General features: G+C 52.5%; 1 protein-coding gene across 1 annotated transcript; it reads right to left on the bottom strand.

Annotated features, from left to right (window-relative positions):
* Window positions 1-1695: 1695 nt before the first annotated feature.
* Window positions 1696-20704, bottom strand: PPP1R37 (protein phosphatase 1 regulatory subunit 37). The gene is given in 12 exon segments (XM_053968509.1): window positions 1696-2667; window positions 2808-2896; window positions 4596-6376; window positions 6378-6547; window positions 7473-7639; window positions 8557-8698; window positions 11810-11922; window positions 13766-13921; window positions 15346-15496; window positions 17938-18057; window positions 19496-19596; window positions 20641-20704. Coding segments are annotated over 11 exon segments (3048 nt in total). The 3' UTR covers window positions 1696-2667; window positions 2808-2813.
* Window positions 20705-21656: the final 952 nt, after the last annotated feature.

Genomic DNA, 21656 nt, shown 5'->3' with positions numbered 1-21656 from the left:
GCGCCCGGTGAGCCCCGGGACCAGCGGCTGGGATCGGCATCAGGATCAGGATCAGGATTTGGGATGGGATTTCGGATCAGGATTTGGGGTTGGGATTTGGGATTTGGGATGGGATTTCGGATCAGGATTTGGGGTTGGGATGCGATTTGGGATGGGGATGGCGCTGGCGCGGCTGGGCCGGGGCGCGCCCGTGTCCCGCGCGGTGCAGTGCCCGCCCTGCGCCCGGTGAGCACCGGGATGCGTGGCTGGGATCGGGATCGGGATTTGGGATGGGATTTGGGATTTGGGATGGGATTTGGGGTTGGGATGGGATTTGGGATGGGGATGGCGCTGGCGCGGCTGGGCCGGGGCGCGCCCGTGTCCCGCACGGTGCAGTGCCCGCCCTGCGCCCGGTGAGCCCCGGGACCGGCGGCCGCGATCGGGATCACGATTGGGATTTGGGATGGGATTTGGAGTTGGGAATGGCATTGGGTTTTGGGATTGAGATTTGGGATTTCGGATCAGGATTTGGGGTTGGGATTTGGGATGGGGATTTGGGATCACGATTTGGATTTGGGGTTGGGATTTGGGATTGGGGTTGGAATTTGGGGTTGGGATTTGGGATGGGGATTTGGGATTTGGGGTTGGGATTGGGGATTTGGGGTTGGGATTGGGGATTTGGGGATTTGGGGTTGGAATTTGGGGTCGGGATTGGGATTTTGGGGATTGGGACTTGGGATTTGGGGTTAGGATTTGGAATTTGGGATCGGGACTGGCATCGGGATTTGGGATTTGGGATCAGGAATGGGATCCAGACACCCCCAAGGGCAGAGAGAGCTCCTGGAGGATTTGGGGATCTTTTTAGGGGAACGGGGATTGGGAATTCTGGGGTTTTATCCCAGAATTGTGATCCTGGAGATGCTGGAGGGGACTGGGGAGGTCCAAAAGAAATTCCTGGGTTTTATTCCCAGTTTTTGTCACTGGGAGATGCTGGAGGGGACTGGGATGGGGAAAATTCCTGGTTTTTGTCACTGGGAGATGCTGGAGGGGTTTGGGATGATCCAGAGGGAATTCCTGGGTTTTATTCCTGATTTTTGGAGATATTGGAGAGGTTTGGGATGATCCAGAGGGAATTCTTCTATTTTATTCCCAGTTTTTGTCGCTGGGGGATGCTGGAGGAGACTGGGATTGGGAATTCCAGGGTTCTGATCCTGGATTTTGGAGGTGCTGGAGGGGCCTGGGATGATCCAGAGGGAATTCTGGGGTTTTATTCCCAGTTTTTGTCACTGGGAAATGCTTGGAGGGGACTGGGATGATCCAGGGGTATCCCAAAGCTCCCGGAATCCACGGGAATTTTGATCCCTCCCAGGAATCCCCCGCCCACCCTGGGACATTTTTGGGATCTCTTCCCAAACTTTGCGTCCTTTTGGGAAGGAAAATCAGGAAAATCCCCCCCCCAAAAAAGCCCCAAATTCGGGCCATTCCCAAACCCCCATCCCACCCAGAATTCCCAGGAAAACCCCCCAGGATCATCCCCCAATAAACCAAGTTCCACCCCCGGCTCTGTATTTTGGGATTTTTTGGGATTTCCCGTCTGTTCCGGGGTTTTTTTTTTTTTTTTTTGGGATTTCACCCCCCCGCCCACCCACCCCCTGAAATCCATGAATTCCCAAAATCCTGGAATTCCGGGATGAGCCCCCAAGAAGAGGGCGGGTGACGAATGCAGAATTCCTTTAATTAGAAAACAGCCGTTAACAAAAATTCCACCACGGGGAGAAAAAAAACGAAGGAAGGAAAAAAAAAAAACAAAACAAAAACCGGGAAAGAGACGGGGAAAAAAAAAAAAAAAAAAAGGAAAAAAAACCAAACCCTGGAAGGAAACACCAGCGAAAATTCCCGGCCGGAATATCGGGAATATCCCCCGGAATTCCAACCCCCCCCACCCCGCAGCTCCCTGAAAGATTTTATTGCACTTAAGAAAGAAAAGCGACCCCCGGGAATTCCCCTGGGAATTCCAGGAATTTCGGGAATTCCGGGCTGGGAGATCCCCGCGGGCGCATCCCGGATTTCCCCGACCTCCTCCTCCGACTCTGGAAATTTGGGATGACCGAGGAATTCCAGCCCCTCCCTCTCCCCTTTTCCACCTTCCCCGTTTTCCCGGGAATTCTGCGGCTGGTGATAAATAGAGACGGGAAAAAAGGGGGGAAAAAAACGGGAAAAAAGGGGGAAAAACGGGAAAAAAGGGGGAAAAAAGGGGAAAAATACAGGAAAAAAGGGAGGAAAAAATTCCCAAAGAAACCAAACCCACCGGAAAGGAAGGGAAATTAAAAATAAATAAAGCGTGGGGGCTGCGGAAGCAGCCGATCCCGGGGTTTTTTAGGGACAGAATTCCCAAATTCCCGCCGCTCCGGCCGCTCCCGGTCCCTGTAGTGTCGCGGATCCCGCCGGGAATGGCCCCGGGAATTCCCGGGAGATCAGGAAGGCCCAGCCCCGGCTCCTTCCCTGCCCCTCGGAGGCGGGAAAAGTCAGGAAAAATCGGGAAAAAAACTCGGGAAAAATCCGTTTTTTGTGGGTTTTTTTTGTTTTGTTTTTCTTTCCCACGGAAAGTCCCGGAATTCCCGAGGTTTGGTTGGAATCTTGTGCGGAGTGGGGGAGAGGGGAAAGCTCCGGAGCCTCCCCCTCCAGGACCTGTGGGAAGAGCGGGAAGGCAGGGCTGGAATTCCCGGAAATTCCCGGAAATTCCCGGAAATTCCCGGCTAGGCCGGGCCTGGCAAGAGCCGGAATTCCGGGCGTTGCGGGGCGGAATTCCAGGGATTTTCCCGGCTCACCTGCGGTCACAGCGGCTCCGGAGCCGTGTCCTGGCTGGCCTCGAGGAGCAGCTCCTGCAGCTCCTGCTCGTTCCGGGAGCAGCTCAGCTCTGCGGGAACGGGCACGGAACCTTCCGGAGCCGTTCCCGAAATTCCCACCGCGGCCATTCGGGATTTTCCGGCTCCTTTTCCCAGCTTTTCCCATTCCCAACCCAAGGATTTAGGATTTTCCTGCTCCTTTTCCCGGCTTTTCCCACTCCCAACCCAAGGATTTGGGATTTTCCTGCTCCTTTTCCCAGCTTTTCCCCCTCCCAACCCAAGGATTTGGGATTTTCCTGCTCCTTTTCCCAGCTTTTCCCCCTCCCAACCCAGAGATTTGGGATTTTCCAGCTGCTTTTCCCAGCTTTTCCTGTTCTCAACCCAAGGATTTGGGATTTTCCTGCTCCTTTTCCCAGCTTTTCCCACTCCCAACCCAAGGATTTGGGATTTTCCTGCTCCTTTTCCCAGTTTTTCCCATTCCAAACCCAAGGATTTGGGATTTTCCTGCTGCTTTTCCCAGCTTTTCCCGTTCCCAACCCAAGGATTTGGGATTTTCCTGCTCCTTTTCCCGGCTTTTCCCACTCCCAACCCAAGGATTTGGGATTTTCCTGCTGCTTTTCCCAGCTTTTCCCACTCCCAACCCAAGGATTTGGGATTTTCCTGCTCCTTTTCCCAGCTTTTCCCCCTCCCAACCCAGAGATTTGGGATTTTCCAGCTGCTTTTCCCAGATTTTCCTGTTCTCAACCCAAGGATTTGGGATTTTCCTGCTCCTTTTCCCAGTTTTTCCCATTCCAAACCCAAGGATTTGGGATTTTCCTGCTGCTTTTCCCAGCTTTTCCCATTCCCAACCCAAGGATTTGGGATTTTCCTGCTCCTTTTCCCAGCTTTTCCCACTCCCAACCCAAGGATTTGGGATTTTCCCGCTGCTTTTCCCAGTTTTCCACCCCAATTCCTGCTGCATTCCCAGTTTTTCCCATTCCCAACCCAGGGATTTGGGATTTTCCTGCTTCCTTCCCAGTTTTTCCAGCTCTTTTCCCAGTTTTTCACCCCAATTCCTGCTCCTTCCCTGTTTATTCACCCCAATCCCAGCTGCATTCCCATTTTTCCGCTCCAATCCCAGCTGCATTCCCACTTTTCCGCTCCAATCCCAGCTGCATTCCCATTTTTCCGCCCCAATCCCAGCTGCATTCCCACTTTTCCATCCCAATCCCAGCTGCATTCCCACTTTTCCATCCCAATCCCAGCTGCATTCCCATTTTTCCGCCCCAATCCCAGCTGCATTCCCACTTTTCCATCCCATTCCCAGCTGCATTCCCACTTTTCCACCCCATTCCCAGCTGCATTCCCATTTTTCCGCCCCAATCCCAGCTGCATTCCCATTTTCTCCTGTTCCCAACCAAGGATTTGGGATTTTCCTGCTGCTTTTCCCAATTTTCCGCCCCAACCCCAGCTGCATTCCCACTTTTCCGCTCCAATCCCAGCTGCGTTCCCACTTTTCCGCCCCATTCCCAGCTGCATTCCCAGTTTTCCATCCCAATCCCAGCTGCATTCGCAGCTTTTCCCGTTCCCAACCAAGGATTTGTTTTTTTCCTGCTGCTTTTCCCGCTTTTCCGCCCCATTCCCAGCTGCATTCCCAGTTTTTTGTCCCAATCCCAGCTGCATTCCCAAGTTTTCCTGTTCCCAACCAAGGATTTGGGATTTTCCTGCTGCTTTTCCCACTTTTCCGCCCCATTCCCAGCTGCATTCCCAGTTTTCCGCCCGGGCTCTCACCGTGCTCGGCCGCGCACGTTCCCGATTTCCCGTCGCCCTGCGGGCCCGGCTCCGGCAGCGCCCGGGCGAAATCCGCCTTGAGCCCGTTGGGAAGCGGCGAATCCCGGGAGGGGCTCCCGCAGGGAATTCCCTCGGAGGCGCCGGCCCGGCGCGGACGCAGTTCGGGAAGGGCCCCGGATCCGACGGGAACGGCGCCGGATCCAACGGGAACGGCGCCAGATCCAACGGGAACGGCGCTGGATCCGATGGGAACGGCTCCAAATCCATCGGGAACGGTCCCGGATCCCTCGGGAACGGTCCCGGATCCCTTGGGAACGGTCCCGGATCCCTCGGGAACGGTGCCGGATCCAACGGGAACGGCGCCGGATCCAACGGGAACGGCGCTGGATCCGATGGGAACGGTGCCGGATCCAACGGGAACGGCGCTGGATCCGATGGGAACAGCTCCAAATCCATCGGGAACGGCTCCAAATCCATCGGGAACGGCCCCGGATCCGATGGGAACGGCGCCAGATCCATCGGGAACGGCTCCAATTCCATCAGGAACGGCGCCGGATCCAACGGGAACGGCACCAGATCCATCAGGAACGGCTCCAAATCCATCAGGAACATCCCCAGATCCAATGGGAGCAGCTCCAAATCCATCGGGAACAATGGGAACGGCCCCGGATCCAACGGGATCAACCCCGGATCTGACGGGATCGGCTCTGGATGCAACGGGAACGGCTCCAAATCCATCGGGAACAGCCCCGGATCCAACAGGAACGGCTCCAGATCCGATGGGAATGGCGCCAGATCCGACGGGAACGGCGCCGGATCCATCAGGAACAATCCCAGATCCATCGGGAATGGCGCCGGATCCACCCGGAAGGGCTCCAAATCCATCGGGAACAGCGCCAGATCCAACGGGAACGGCTCCAGATCCGTCGGGAATTGTCCCAGATCCATCGGGAACGATCCCAGATCCATCGGGAACAACTGAAGATCCATCAGGAACGATCCCGGATCCTTCGGGAACAGTCTCAGATCCATTGGGAAGAGCCCCGGATCCATCGGGAACGGCTCCGGATCCATCGGGAACAGCTCCAGACCCACCAGGAACGACTCCAAATCCCTTGGGAGCAGCTCCAGATCCCTTGGGAACAGCTCCGGATTCCTTGGGAATGACCCCGGATTCCTCCGGAACAGCCCCGGATCCCTCGGGAACGGCCCCAGATTCCTTGGGAATGGCTCCAGATCCCTCAGGAACGGCCCCGGATCCCTCGGGAACGGTCCCAGATTCCTTGGGAACGGCTCCAGATCCCTCGGGAACGGTCCCAGATTCCTTGGGAACGGCTCCGGATCCCTCGGGAACGGCCCCAGATTCCTTGGGAACGGCCCCGGATCCCTCGGGAACGGTCCCAGATTCCTTGGGAATGACCCTGGATCCCTCGGGAACGGCCCCGGATCCCTCGGGAACGGCCCCGGATCCCTCGGGAACGGCTCTGGATCCCTCGGGAACGGCTCCGGATCCCTCGGGAACGGCCCCGGATCCCTCGGGAACGTTCTCCACCCGCGTCACCACGAAGATCTTGCGGCCTCTGCCGGGGCTGGAGACGGAAATCCTGCGCTCGGCATTCCCAGAATTCCCGGAATTCCCGGATTCCACAGCCTCCCTCGAGTCCTTCCCATCCTCCTCCTCCTCCTCCTCGTCCTCCGTGTCCGAGCTGGAATCCCCGGCCGGAGCCGCGTTCCCGTTCTCCTCCGGGGCCGGGGGGGGAGGCGGCGCCGCCGGGAATTCCGGGATCGCCCTCGGGATCCCCGGGATCGTTGCCGGAGATCTCAGGCATGGAGGCCGAGTGCTGGAGCTGCTGCTCCTGCTCCTCCTTCTCCCTGGCCAGGATGAAATTCCGCTTGCAGCCGTTCTGGATCTCGGCCAGCAGCGCCTTCTGCGTCTCCAGGAAGCTCTTGACCTGCGGGGAAAATCCGGGAACGTCGGGAAAACCCCGGGAAACGCCTCGGGAACGGCCTCGCTTCCACCCCGCGTTGGGGTTTCGCGCCGCTGGCCCTTTAAGAGGGGGTTGCGGAATTTTGGGCATTTTTCCCGAGGTTTTGGGGGGTTCTGGATTGGGATTTGTGATTCCAGAGGGGGTTGGAGGATGGAGATTCCCGGAATTCCCAGAAATCCTGCTGGGAGATGGGTAAATCCAGAGGATCCGGACTCCAAAATGGGTTTTGCCCACTGGGAAAAGACCCCAAAAAAATGTGGGAATGCGAAGAATTGGATCCTGGAGATTCCCAAAATTCCCGGAGCTGGGAATGATCCGTTATCCCCAAAACCCCCAGGGTTTAATTCCTGGGAAAAACTGGCAAATCCAAAAAAAAACCTGGAAAAGCCACCAGGAACCAACCCCAAAATCCCAAATTCCCAACCCCCAGCACCACCGGCACCACTTCCCGCTCCGGGAATGCCCCAAAATCTCGGAATTTCTGCAGGAATTTCAGGAATTTTGGGGGGAATTTTGGGAATTTTTTTGGAATTCCATGAATTTTTTTTGGGAATTCTGGGAATTCTGAGGCTCGTGCTCGAATCCCAAACCCCAAACACTTCAGGCGCCGCTTCCCGCTCTGGGAACGCCCCAGAACCGCTAGGATTTTTGGGAATTCTGGGAATTTTCTGGGAATTCTGGGAATCTTCGGGAAATTCTGGGAAATCATTGGGAATTCCATGACTTTTTTTGGGGAATTCTGGGAATTCTCGTGCTCGAATCCCAAACCCCCAACAGCTCAGGCGCCGCTTCCCGCTCCGGGAACGCCCCAGAACCGCGGGGATTTTTGGGAACTCCGGGATATTTTTGGGGGGATTCCGGGAATTTCCCGGGAATTCCGGGGACGCACCGCCTCCTTCTTGGGCTCGCGGTCGAGGTCGAGGCGCAGCAGGGAGTGGTTGACGCGCAGGGCCAGGCTCAGCGCCATCAGCCCCCCGGTCTTGATGTCGTTCTCGCGCAGGTCCAGGCGCAGCAGCCGCGGGCTCTCGGCCACGAACTCGGCCACGGCCACGGCCCCTGCGGGAAAATCCCGGAATTGGGGGGGAAATCCCGGGAATTCTGGGGGAATTGGGGTGAAAATCCAGGGAAATTGGGGCGAAAACTGGGGGGAAAACCTGGGAAATTGAGGGGGAAATCCCGGGAATTGGGGGGAAATTCTGGGAATTTTTCAGGTCCATTCCAACTTTTCCAAACTCATCCCAACTTTCCCAAACCCAACCCAACTTTCCCAAGCCCATCCCAACTTTCCCAAACCCAACCTGAATTTCCCAAGCCCCTCCCAACTTTCCCAAGCCCATCCCAACTTTCCCAAACCTATCCCAACTTTCCCAAACCTATCCCAACTTTTCCAAACCCAACCTGAATTTTCCAAACCCATCCCAACTTTCCCAAGTCCATCCCAACTTTCCCAAACCCAACCTGAATTTCCCAAACCCATCCCAACTTTCCCAAGCCCATCCCAACTTTCCCAAACCCATCCCAAGTCTTCCAAGCCCATCCCAACTTTCCCAAACCCATCCCAAGTCTTCCAAACCCATCCCAACTTTTCCAAACCCATCCCAACTTTCCCAAACCCAACCCAACTTTCCCAAACCCATCCCAACTTTCCCAAACCCAACCTGAATTTCCCAAACCCATCCCAAATTTCCCAAACCCAACCCAACTTCTCCAAACCCAACCTGAATTTCCCAAACCCATCCCAACTTTCCCAAACCCATCCCAACTTTCCCAAACCCATCCCAACTTTCCCAAACCCAACCTGAATTTCCCAAGCCCCTCCCAACTTCTCCAAACCCAACCTGAATTTCCCAAGCCCAACCCAACTTTCCCAAGCCCATCCCAACTTTCCGAAGCCCAAGCCGCCCCCGGGCCGCCCCGGGGCACGGGGAATTGCCGGGGATTGCCGGGAATTGCCGGGAGTTGCGCGCTGGGACCTTCGCAGGTGAGCTTGGTGCAGGCCAGGCCCAGGCGCAGCACGGAGCGGTTCCCGATCAAGCCGCTCTTCAGGTTGCGCACGCCCTCGTTCCCCACCGCGTTGTGGCCCAGGTTCAGCGTCTCCAGGCTCTGCGTGTGCGGCTGCGGAAAACACCGGAAAATCCGCGGGGAGCCAGGGGAAAATCCAGGGGAAAATCCATGGGGAAAATCCAGGGGGAAACAGGAAAATCCAGGGGAAAATCCATGGGGAAAATCCAGGGGAAAACAGGAAAATCCAGGGGAAAATCCATGGGGAAAACCGTGGGGATTCAGGGGAAAATCCGTGGGGAAAATCCAGGGGAAATCCAGGGGAAAATCCAGGGGAAAATCCATGGGGAAAATCCAGGGGAAAACAGGAAAATCCAGGGGAAAATCCATGGGGAAAATCCAGGGGAAAACAGGAAAATCCAGGGGAAAATCCATGGGGAAAACCGTGGGGATTCAGGGGAAAATCCGTGGGGAAAATCCAGGGGAAAATCCAGGGGAAAATCCAGGGGAAAATCCATGGGGAAAATCCAGGGGAAAACAGGAAAATCCAGGGGAAAATCCATGGGGAAAATCCAGGGGAAAACAGGAAAATCCAGGGGAAAATCCATGGGGAAAACCGTGGGGATTCAGGGGAAAATCCGTGGGGAAAATCCGTGGGGAAAATCCAGGGGAAAATCCAGGGGAAAATCCAGGGGAAAATCCACGGGAAATCCGTGGGGAAAACCGTGGGGATTCAGGGGAATCCAGGGGAAAATCCAGGGGAAAATCCAGGGGAAAATCCAGGGGAAAACAGGAAAATCCAGGGGAAAATCCATGGGGAAAACCGTGGGGATTCAGGGGAAAATCCAGGGGAAAATCCAGGGGAAAACAGGAAAATCCAGGGGAAAATCCATGGGGAAATCCGTGGGGATTCAGGGGAATCCAGGGGAAAATCCAGGGGAAAATCCAGGGGAAAATCCAGGGGAAAATCCAGGGGAAAACAGGAAAATCCAGGGGAAAATCCACGGGAAATCCGTGGGGATTCAGGGGAATCCAGGGGAAAATCCAGGGGAAAATCCATGGGGAAAACCGTGGGGAAAATCCAGGGGAAAATCCAGGGGAAAACAGGAAAATCCAGGGGAAAATCCATGGGAAATCCGTGGGGATTCAGGGGAATCCAGGGGAAAATCCAGGGGAAAATCCATGGGGAAAACCGTGGGGAAAATCCAGGGGAAAATCCAGGGGAAAACAGGAAAATCCAGGGGAAAATCCATGGGAAATCCGTGGGGATTCAGGGGAATCCAGGGGAAAATCCAGGGGAAAATCCATGGGGGAAAACCGTGGGGAAAATCCAGGGGAAAATCCAGGGGAAAACAGGAAAATCCAGGGGAAAATCCATGGGAAATCCGTGGGGATTCAGGGGAATCCAGGGGAAAATCCAGGGGAAAATCCATGGGGAAAACCGTGGGGAAAATCCAGGGGAAAATCCAGGGGAAAACAGGAAAATCCAGGGGAAAATCCATGGGAAATCCGTGGGGATTCAGGGGAATCCAGGGGAAAATCCAGGGGAAAATCCATGGGGAAAACCGTGGGGAAAATCCAGGGGAAAATCCAGGGGAAAACAGGAAAATCCAGGGGAAAATCCATGGGAAATCCGTGGGGATTCAGGGGAATCCAGGGGAAAATCCAGGGGAAAATCCATGGGGAAAACCGTGGGGAAAATCCAGGGGAAAATCCAGGGGAAAACAGGAAAATCCAGGGGAAAATCCATGGGAAATCCGTGGGGATTCAGGGGAATCCAGGGGAAAATCCAGGGGAAAATCCAGGGGAAAATCCAGGGGAAAACAGGAAAATCCAGGGGAAAATCCAGGGGAAAATCCAGGGGAAAACAGGAAAATCCAGGGGAAAATCCATGGGGAAAACCGTGGGGATTCAGGGGAAAATCCGTGGGGAAAATCCAGGGGAAAATCCAGGGGAAAATCCATAGGAAAATCCAGGGGAAAATCCATAGGAAAATCCAGGGGAAAATCCAGGGGAAAATCCAGGGGAAAACAGGAAAATCCAGGGGAAAATCCATGGGGAAAACCGTGGGGATTCAGGGGAAAATCCGTGGGGAAAATCCAGGGGAAAATCCAGGGGAAAATCCATAGGAAAATCCAGGGGAAAATCCACGGGAAATCCGTGGGGAAAATCCAGGGGAAAATCCAGGGGAAAATCCACGGGAAATCCGTGGGGAAAACCGTGGGGATTCAGGGGAATCCAGGGGAAAATCCAGGGGAAAACAGGAAAATCCAGGGGAAAATCCACGGGAAATCCGTGGTGAAAACCCATAGGAAAATCCATGGGAAAATCCAGGGGAAATCCGTGGGGAAAATCCAGGGGAAATCCAGGGGAAAATCCATGGGAAAATCCAGGGGAAAACAGGAAAATCCAGGGGAAAATCCACGGGAAATCCGTGGGGAAAACCCATGGGAAAACCATGGGGATACAGGGAAAAAGGGGAAAATGCAGGGGAAAATCCATGGGGAAAATCCGTGGGGATCCAGGGGAATCCAGGGGAAAATCCAGAGGAAAATCCATGGGGAAAACCGTGGGGATCCAGGGGAAAATCCAGGGAAAAACTGTGGGGATCCAGGGGAAAAACAAGAAAATCCAGGGGAAATCCATGGAGAAAATCCATGGGGATCCAGGGAAATCCACGGGGAAAATCTGTGGGGATCCAGGGGAATCCAGGGGAAAATCCATGGGGAAAATCCAGAGAAAATCCAGGGGAAAATCCACTGAAAATCCATGGAAAATCCATGGAAATCGATGGAAAACCCATTGAAACCCAATGGAAACCAATAAGGAAAATCCATTGAAAATCCATGGAAAACCAAGGAAAATCCATGGAAATCCATGGAAAATCAATGAAAACCCACGGAAATCCATGGAAAACCCATGGAAACCCAACGGAAACCAATAGAAACCCAAGGAAAACCCATGGAAATCCATGGAAAACCCATGGAAACCCAACGGAAACCAATAGAAACCCAAGGAAAACCCACGGAAATCCATGGAAAACCCAAGGAAATCCATGGAAAAGCCAAGGAAAACCCACGGAAATCCATGGAAAACCCACGGAAACCACAGCAAATCCCCGGGAAGCCAAGAGAAAACCCCAGAAATGCACGAATTAACGCCAAGGAAGGCAAGTTTCCCCCGGAATGCGGCGCCGGGAAGGCCGGGATCGCCGGGAATTCTCACCAGGGTCATTCCCAGGTAGGCCATGCCGGCGTGGCTCAGCTGGTTGTTCCACAGCACCAGCGTCACCAGCCCCCGGCGCTGCTCCCGCAGCCCCTCGCAGATGTAGGCCAGGCCTGGAAAAGCGGGAATAGCCCGGAATTCCCGGGAAATCGGGGGTCAGGCCAGGCCTGGAAAAGCGGGAATAGCCCGGAAATCCCGGGAAATCGGGGGTCAGGCCAGGCCTGGAAAAGCGGGAATAGCCCGGAATTCCCGGGAAATCGGGGGTCAGGCCAGGCCTGGAAAAGCGGGAATAGCCCGGAAATCCCGGGAAATCGGGGGTCAGGCCAGGCCTGGAAAAGCGGGAATAGCCCGGAATTCCCGGGAAATCGGGGGTCAGGCCAGGCCTGGAAAAGCGGGAATAGCCCGGAATTCCCGGGAAATCAGGGGTCAGGCCAGGCCTGGATAATCCTGGGATTAGGCCAGGCCTGGAAAAGTGGGAATCAGGGATTCCCAAATGCATTCCCGCCATCCCAAACCCATTTGAAACCCATTCCCAAACCCATTCCCGACCCCATTCCCACATTCCCAAACCCCATTCCCATAAATCCCACCCGAGTCCATGGGGTGGTTGTTGCCCAGCCCCTTCCCACGTTCCCAAACCCCACAATTCCTGTTATTCCGGGCTGGAATTCCCATTTTTCCCACCAGAGTCCATGAGGAGGTTGTTGCACAGCCCGTTCCCACGTTCCCAAACCCCACAATTCCCGTTGTTATTCCCGTTATTCCTGTTATTCCCACCCGAGTCCATGAGGAGGTTGTTGCCCAGCCCATTCCCAGGTTCCCAAACCCCACAATTCCCGTTATTCCGGGCTGGAATTCCCATTTTTCCCACCAGAGTCCATGAGGTGGTTGTTGCGCAGGCCGAGCCTGTTCCAAACCCCACAATTCCCATTGTTATTCCCACAATTTCCGTTGTTATTCCCGTTGGGAATTCCCACCCGAGTCCATGAGGAGGTTGTTGTGCAGGCCCAGCCCGTTCCCAAACCCCGTTATTCCCGCTGTTATTCCTGGTATTCCCATTTTTCCCACCCGAGTCCATGAAGTGGTTGTTGCCCAGCCCGTTCCCACGATCCCAAACCCCACAATTCCCGTTATTCCCGGCTGGAATTCCCATTTTTCCCACCCGAGTCCATGAGGTGGTTGTTGCGCAGGTCCAGCCCGTTCCCAGGTTCCCAAACCCCACAATTCCCGCTGTTATTCCCGTTATTCCCGTTTTTCCCACCCGAGTCCATGAGGAGGTTGTTGCGCAGGCCCAGCCCGTTCCCACGATCCCAAACCCCACAATTCCCGCTGTTATTCCCGGCTGTTATTCCCATTTTTCCCACCCGAGTCCATGAGGTGGTTGTTGCGCAGGTCCAGCCCATTCCCAGGTTCCCAAACCCCGTTATTCCCGCTGTTATTCCCGGTATTCCTGTTTTTCCCACCCGAGTCCATGAGGTGGTTGTTGCGCAGGCCCAGCCCGTTCCCAGGTTCCCAAACCCCGTTATTCCCGCTGTTATTCCCGCTGTTATTCCCGTTTTTCCCACCCGAGTCCATGAGGAGGTTGTTGCGCAGGCCCAGCCCGTTCCCAGGTTCCCAAACCCCACAATTCCCGTTATTCCCAGCTGGAATTCCCATTTTTCCCACCCGAGTCCATGAGGTGGTTGTTGCCCAGCCCGTTCCCAGGTTCCCAAACCCCACAATTCCCGCTGTTATTCCCGTTATTCCCGTTTTTCCCACCCGAGTCCATGAGGTGGTTGTTGCCCAGCCCGTTCCCAGGTTCCCAAACCCCGTTATTCCCGCTGTTATTCCCGCTGTTATTCCCGTTTTTCCCACCCGAGTCCATGAGGAGGTTGTTGCGCAGGCCCAGCCCGTTCCCAGGTTCCCAAACCCCGTTATTCCCGCTGTTATTCCCGCTGTTATTCCCGTTTTTCCCACCCGAGTCCATGAGGTGGTTGTTGCGCAGGTCCAGGATCTGGATGCAGCCGTTGAACTTGAGCAGGTTGCCGAGCTGCGCCGAGTCCTGCAGCCCGTTGAGCTTGTTGTCAGCCAGGTACAGCTCCCGCAGCGTCACGTTCATCTTCAGCGCCGTGGCTGCCGGGGAAAAACCGGGAATGAACCACCCGGAAAAACCGGGAATGCACCGGGAATGGGAACGGGAAATAACGGGGGAATAACGGGGGAATAACGGGGAAATGGGAACTGAGGCTGTTGTCAGCCAGGTACAGCTCCCGCAGCGTCACGTTCATCTTCAGCGCCGTGGCTGCCGGGGGAAAACCGGGAATGAACCACCCGGAAAAACCGGGAATGCACCGGGAATGGGAACGGGAAATAACGGGGGAATAACGGGGGAATAACGGGGAAATGGGAACTGAGGCCGTTGTCAGCCAGGTACAGCTCCCGCAGCGTCACGTTCATCTTCAGCGCCGTGGCTGCCGGGGAAAAACCGGGAAAAACCGGGAATGAACCACCCGGAAAAACCGGGAATGGGAACGGGAAATCACCAGGGAATATAACGGGGAAATGACTGGGAAATCACCGGGAAGTGGGAACAGGAACAGGAAATAACTGGGAAATGGGAATGGGAATGGGAAATAACTGGGAATGGGGCAGGGAAACGGGAACGGGGAGGGGAAATAGCCGGGAACGGAGCTGGGAATGCCGCCGGGAACAGCAGGAAAATGGGAAAAAAATAGATGGGAAATGGATGGAAAAATGAATGGAAAATGGATGGGAAAATGGAAAAAATGGATGGAAAAATGGGAGAAATGGATGGAAAATGGGTGGGAAAATGGGTGGAAAATGGATGGGAAAATGGGAAAAGAAATGGATGGAAAAATGGGGAAAAAATAGAAAAACTGGTGGAAAATGGGTGGGAAATGGATGGAAAATGGGAAAGTGGGTGGAAAATGGTTGGGAAAATGGATTGAAAATGAATGGGAAATGGATGGAAAAATGGATGGAAAAATTAAAAAAAAGGGGAAAAATTGATGGAAGAATGGATGGAAAAACGGGAAAAACGGATGGAAAAATGGGGAAAATGGATGGAAAAAAAGGAGAAATGTATGGAAACTGGATGGACAAATGGTTGGGAAAATGGATGGGAAAATGGGAAAAATGGATGGAAAAATGGAAAAAATGGATGGAAAAATGGGGAAAAAGGGATGGAAAAATAGATGGAAAAATGGGTGGAAAATGGGAGAAATGGATGGAAGAATGGGAAAAATGGATGGGAAAATCGCTGGAAAAATGGCTGGAAAAATGGCTGGAAAAATGGATGGAAAAATGGATGGCAAAATGGGGAAAACGGATGGAAAAATGGGAAAAAAAGGATGGGAAACTCCCAGCAGGACCTGCCAGGCCCTCCCCGCTCCCTTTTCCCTCGCTCCCCTCCCGCCCCCATCCCAAACCCCTTTAACCCCTTCACCGCCACCTCCCTCCCCTCCCGAAATCTCCCCGGGAATCTCCTCCCCGGGCTCCGTCCCGGCGGGAATTCCCGGCATTCCGGGGAATCTGACCGAGCAGCATCAGGGGCCTCCCGGAGAGGGAGGTGTTCTCCAGGTGCAGCACCACGAGGCTGCTGCTGATGCGCAGCGCCCGCGCCACGAACGGCGCCGAGGGCTCCAGCAGCGGCGTGTTCCGCGCGTCCAGGTACTGCAGGCAGCTGGTCTGCGGGGAAATTTGGGATTGGGATTGGGATTTGGGATTGGGATTGGGATCTGGGATTTGGGACATGGATCCTGACCCGCCCCAGGGACTGCAGGCAGCTGGTCTGCGGGGAAATTTGGGATTGGGATTGGGATTGGGATTGGGACATGGATCCTGACCCGCCCCAGGTACTGCAGGCAGCTGGTCTGCGGGGAAATTTGGGATTGGGATTGGGATTGGGATTGGGATTGGGATTGGGATTGGGATCCTGACCCACCCCAGGGACTGCAGGCAGCTGGTCTGCGGGGAAATTTGGGATTGGGATTGGGATTGGGATTGGGATTGGGATTGGGATCCTGACCCACCCCAGGTACTGCAGGCAGCTGGTCTGCGGGGAAATTTGGGATTTGGGGTCGGGATTTGGGATTGGGATTGGGATCCTGACCCACCCCAGGGACTGCAGGCAGCTGGTCTGCGGGGAAATTTGGGATTTGGGGTCGGGATTGGGATTGGGACATGGATCCTGACCCGCCCCAGGTACTGCAGGCAGCTGGTCTGCGGGGAAATCGGGATTGGGATTGGGGATTGGGGTTTGGGATTTGGGATTGGGATTGGGACATGGATCCTGACCCACCCCAGGGACTGCAGGCAGCTGGTCTGCGGGGAAATTTGGGATTTGGGGTCGGGATTGGGATTGGGACATGGATCCTGACCCGCCCCAGGTACTGCAGGCAGCTGGTCTGCGGGGAAATTTGGGATTGGGATTGGGGATTGGGATTGGGATCGGGGATTGGGATCCTGACCCGCCCCAGGTACTGCAGGCAGCTGGTCTGCGGGGAAATTTGGGATTGGGATTGGGGATTGGGATTGGGATTGGGATCCTGACCCGCCCCAGGTACTGCAGGCAGCTGGTCTGCGGGGAAATCGGGATTGGGATTGGGATTTGGGATTGGGATTGATTTGGGATTGGGACATGGATCCTGACCCACCCCAGGGACTGCAGGAACAGAAATTCAGGATTTGGGATTTGGGATTGGGATTGGGATTTGGGATTGGGACATGGATCCTGACCCACCCCAGGGACTGCAGGCAGCTGGTCTGGGGAGAAATTTGGGATTTGGGGTCGGAGCCAGGAAATCTGGGAGAACATCCCAGAATTCCCAGATTCCTTCCCTGGGAACTCCAAGGTTTCTCCCTGGAGCTGTTCCCTATTCCCAATTTTCCCAAAAATCCCGGATTTCCCAACCCCAGGGAATCTCCAAAGGATTCCCGTGGATCCAATCCCAGAGTCGGAATCCAAACCAGGAAAAGTCTGGGACAAAATCTGGGAATTGCAGAGGAGAATTTGGGAATTCTGGGAGAGAATTTGGGAATTCCAGAGGAGAATTTGGGAATCTGGGGACGGATCCGGGAGCAGAATTCCCAAACAATTCCCAAACGATTCCTGACAACCCCTCTGGAATTCCTGGGAGTGCCCCAAGGGAAATGAGGGGGTTGGGAAAGAACCGGAAAATCGGGATCGTCCCTGGGATCATCGGGATAATTGGGATAATTGGGATAATTGGGATAACGATAATCCGCCCTTTGTTGGGATAATTAACCCTTTGTTTGCAATAATTATCCTGGGAAAGGCTTTTCCCAGGGATGTTCCACCCCTTTTTTGGGAATGCCGGGAATTTTGGGAATTTCAGGGAAATCCCGGGAATGATTCCGTGGAATTTTGGGAATTCTCACCAAGTGGGAGCCCTCCCTGCCCCTCCCAGGCACAAAAAACCCTCAGGAGCGCCAGAAATTCCTTGGAATTCCGGGAATTTTGGGGAAAAAACTCAGGAATGCCAGGAATTTTGGGAAAAAATTCAGGAATCCCGGGAATTCTGGGGAGTAATTCCCAGGAATGTTGGGAATTTTTGGGAATTCTCACCTTCCTCATCACCTCTGCTGCCCCCTGCTCCCACCCTGAGCCATCCCTGTCCCTCCCAGGCCACAGAAACACCAAAAATTTTGGGAAAACCCTCGGGAATGCCAGGAATTTTGGGGGAAAACTCCAGAATTTTGGGAATTCCGGGGAGTAATTCCCAGGAATTTGGGGAATTTTTGGGAATTCTCACCTTCCTCATCACCTCTGCTGCCCCCTGCTCCCACCCTGAGCCATCCCTGTCCCTCCCAGGCCACAGAAACACCAAAAATTTTGGGAAAACCCTCGGGAATGCCAGGAATTTTGGGGGAAAACTCCAGAATTTTGGGAATTCCGGGGAGTAATTCCCAGGAATTTGGGGAATTTTTGGGAATTCTCACCTTCCTCATCACCTCTGCTGCCCCCTGCTCCCACCCTGAGCCATCCCTGTCCCTCCCAGGCCACGGAAACCCTTGGGAACACCGGGAATTTTGGGGGGAAACTGAGGAATGTTGGGAATTCCGGGGAGTAATTCCCAGGAATGTGGGGAATTTTTGGGAATTCTCACCTTCCTCATCATGTGGGCGGCCGCCTGCCAGCCGCGGGCCCCCAGGTGTTTGTTGGAGCCGATGTTGAGGTGCGTGGCCGACTCGTAGTACTCGATCATGTCGAAGAGCGCCGAGGCCCCCTGGGAACACCGGGAAAATCACGGGGAAATCGTGGGAAAATCATGGGAAAATCACCGGGAAAATCACGGGGAAATCATGGGGAAATCATGGGGAAATCACCGGGAAAATCACGGGGAAATCATGGGGAAATCGTGGGAAAATCATGGGAAAATCACCGGGAAAATCACGGGGAAATCATGGGGAAATCATGGGGAAATCATGGGAAAATCACGGGGAAATCATGGGGAAATCATGGGGAAATCATGGGAAAATCACGGGGAAATCATGGGGAAATCATGGGGAAATCACCGGGAAAATCACGGGGAAATCGTGGGAAAATCATGGGAAAATCACCGGGAAAATCACGGGGAAATCATGGGGAAATCATGGGGAAATCACCGGGAAAATCACGGGGAAATCATGGGGAAATCATGGGAAAATCATGGGGAAATCATGGGAAAATCATGGGGAAATCATGGGGAAATCATGGGAAAATCATGGGGAAATCACTGGGAAAATCACTGGGAAATCATGGGGAAATCATGGGAAATCACCAGGAAATCACTGGGAAATCATGGGAGAGTCGTGGGAAAATCACCGGGAAATCACGGGGAAATCATGGGAAAATCACTGGGAAAATCACGGGAAAATCATGGGAAAATCACCGGGAAATCACTGGGAAATCATGGGGAAATCATGGAAAAATCATGGGGAAATCACCAGGCAATCATGAGAAAATCATGGAAAATCATGGGGAAATCATGGGGAAATCACAGGGAAATCATGGGGAAATCACAGGGAAAATCATGGGAAAAATCACTGGGAAATCATGGGGAAATCATGGGAAAATCATGGAAAATCACAGGGAAATCACAGGGAAATCATGGAAAAATAATGGGAAAATCACCAGGAAAATAATGGGAAAATCACCGAGAAATCATGGGAAAATCACGGGGGAAATCATGGGGAAATCACGGGAAAATCATGGAAAAATCAACAGGAAATCATGGGAAAATCAGTGGGAAAATCATGGGGAAATCATGGGGAAATCACTGGGAAATCATGGGAAAATCAACAGGAAATCATAGGAAAATCAGTGGGAAAATCAATGGGAAATCATGAGGAAAATCACCGGGAAATCAGGGGGAAATCATGAGGAAAATCACGGGAAAATACAGGGGAAATCCTGGGAAAAATCACGTAACGATTGTGGCAAAATCACAGAAAAATCACGGGAAAAATCCTGGAAAAATCCCAGGAAAAACCCTGGAAAACTCCCAGAAGAATCCCGGCAAATCTGGAGCATTGCAGGGAGCGGCCAAATGAAAAGGGAGGGGAAAACGAGAGCGGGAAAATAAATAAAAAATCAAAATTCTGGGATGGGGCTGAGCCGGAATTCCCGAAAATTCCTGGAAATTCCGGAAAATTCTGGAAACTTCCTGGCATTGTGGCACTCACGTCCTCGTCCAGGCTGGTCTGCTCCAGGTCGAGCAGTTTGAACTGGAGGCGTTTGAAGATCTCCTCCATGGCCTCGCAGGCGCGGTAATCCAACTTCTCCCCTGGAAAAACGGGAATGCAGAGCGGGAAAGGGCGGGAGAGCCAGCCGGGATTCCCGGGAAATCATTCCTGGGAGAGTCCCCAGAAATTCCTGAGAAAATCTCCAGAAATTCCTGAGAAAATCCCCAGAAATTCCTGAGAAAATCTCCAGAAATTCCTGAGATATTCCTGAGAAATTCCTGGGAAAATCCCCAGAAATTCCTGAGAAAATCCCCAGAAATTCCTGAGAAAATCTCCAGAAATTCCTGAGATATTCCTGAGAAATTCCTGAGAACATCCCCAGAAATTCCTGAGATATTCCTGAGAAATTCCTGAGAACATCCCCAGAAAGTCCTGAGAAATCCTGGGAAACCCCTGAGAAAGTTGGAAAAAAGCTGGAAAAGGGATGGGAAAAGGTTGGAAAAGAAATGGGAAAAGGATGGGAAAAGGTTGGGAAAAGGGATGGAAAAAAGGATGGAAAAAAGCTGGGAAAAGCAGGAAAAATGGCTGGAAATGGGATGGAAAAAGGATGGGAAAAAGATGGAAAAAAAGCTGGGAAAAAGCTGGAAAATGGCTGGAAATGGGATGGAAAAGGTTGGGAAAAAGCTGGAAAAGAGAAGGAAAAAGGGATGGAAAATGGGTGGAAAAAAGCTGGAAAAGGGATGGGAAAAGGTTGGAAAAGAAATGGGAAAAGGATGGGAAAAGGTTGGGAAAAGGGATGGAAAAAAGGATGGGAAAAAGCTGGAAAAAAGGGATGGAAAAAGGATGGGAAAAGGTTGGGAAAAAGCTGGAAAAGAGAAGGAAAAAGGGATGGAAAACGGGTGGAAAAAAAGCTGGAAAAGGGATGGGAAAAAAGCAGGAAAAGAGATGGAAAAAGGGATGGAAAAAGGATTGGAAATGGATGGAAAAAAGCTGGAAAAGGGATGGGAAAAGGTTGGAAAAGAAATGGAAAAAGGATGGGAAAAGGTTGGGAAAAGGGATGGAAAAAAGGATGGAAAAAAGCTGGGAAAAGCAGGAAAAAGGGATGGGGAAAATCAGGAAAAAAGGGCTGGAAAAAAGGAACTCACCCTTGAGATCCAAGCAGTCGATCCTGGGAGCCAGATCCTTGAATTCCTGGAAAACACAAAACATTCCTGATTTTCTCGGGGAAAAAACAGGAAAAAATGGGATTTTGTTTTGGGAAAATGCAGGGAAAAATGGGATTTTTGGGGGGGAAACACAGGGGAAAAAATGGGATTTTTTGGGGCTGGAAATGCAGAAAAAATGGGGGTTTTTTTTTGGGAAAAAGACAGAAAAAAATGTGAATTTTTTTCTTTTTTTTGGGCTGCAAACATAGATAAAAATGGGATTTTTTTGGCAGGAAATGCAGAATAAATGGGATTTTTTGGGCAGGAAATGCAGAATAAATGGGATTTTTTGGGGAAAAAGGCAGAATAAATGGGATTTTTTGGGGAAAAAGGCAGAATAAAGGGAATTTTTTGGGAAAAAGGCAGAATAAATGGGATTTTTTTTGGCTGGATATGCAGAATAAATGGGATTTTTTTGGGGAAAAGGCAGAATAAAGGGAATTTTTTGGGAAAAAGGCAGAATAAATGGGATTTTTTGGGGAAAAAGGCAGAATAAATGGGATTTTTTGGCTGGATATGCAGAATAAATGGGATTTTTTGGGGGGAAAAAGGCAGAATAAATGGGATTTTTTTGGGGGAAAAAGGCAGAATAAATGGGATTTTTTTGGGAAAAAGGCAGAATAAATGGGATTTTTTGGGGAAAAAGGCAGAATAAATGGGATTTTTTTGGGGAAAAGGCAGAATAAATGGGATTTTTTTCAGAAAAGGGATTTTTTTGGCTGGAAATGCAGAATAAATGGGATTTTTTTAGGGAAAAAGGCAGAATAAATGGCATTTTTTGGCTGGAAATGCAGAAGAAAAGGGAATTTTTTGGGCAGGAAATGCAGAATAAATGGGATTTTTTTGGGGAAAAGGCAGAATAAATGGGATTTTTTTAGGGAAAAGGCAGAATAAATGGGATTTTTTTCAGAAAAGGGATTTTTTTGGCTGGAAATGCAGAATAAATGGGATTTTTT

The sequence above is a fragment of the Vidua chalybeata genome, chromosome 35 (assembly GCF_026979565.1).
Source record: "Vidua chalybeata isolate OUT-0048 chromosome 35, bVidCha1 merged haplotype, whole genome shotgun sequence".
Lineage (NCBI taxonomy): Eukaryota > Metazoa > Chordata > Aves > Passeriformes > Viduidae > Vidua > Vidua chalybeata.
Note: the sequence above shows the minus strand (reverse complement) of the source record. Positions and strands in the feature narration are given on the sequence as shown.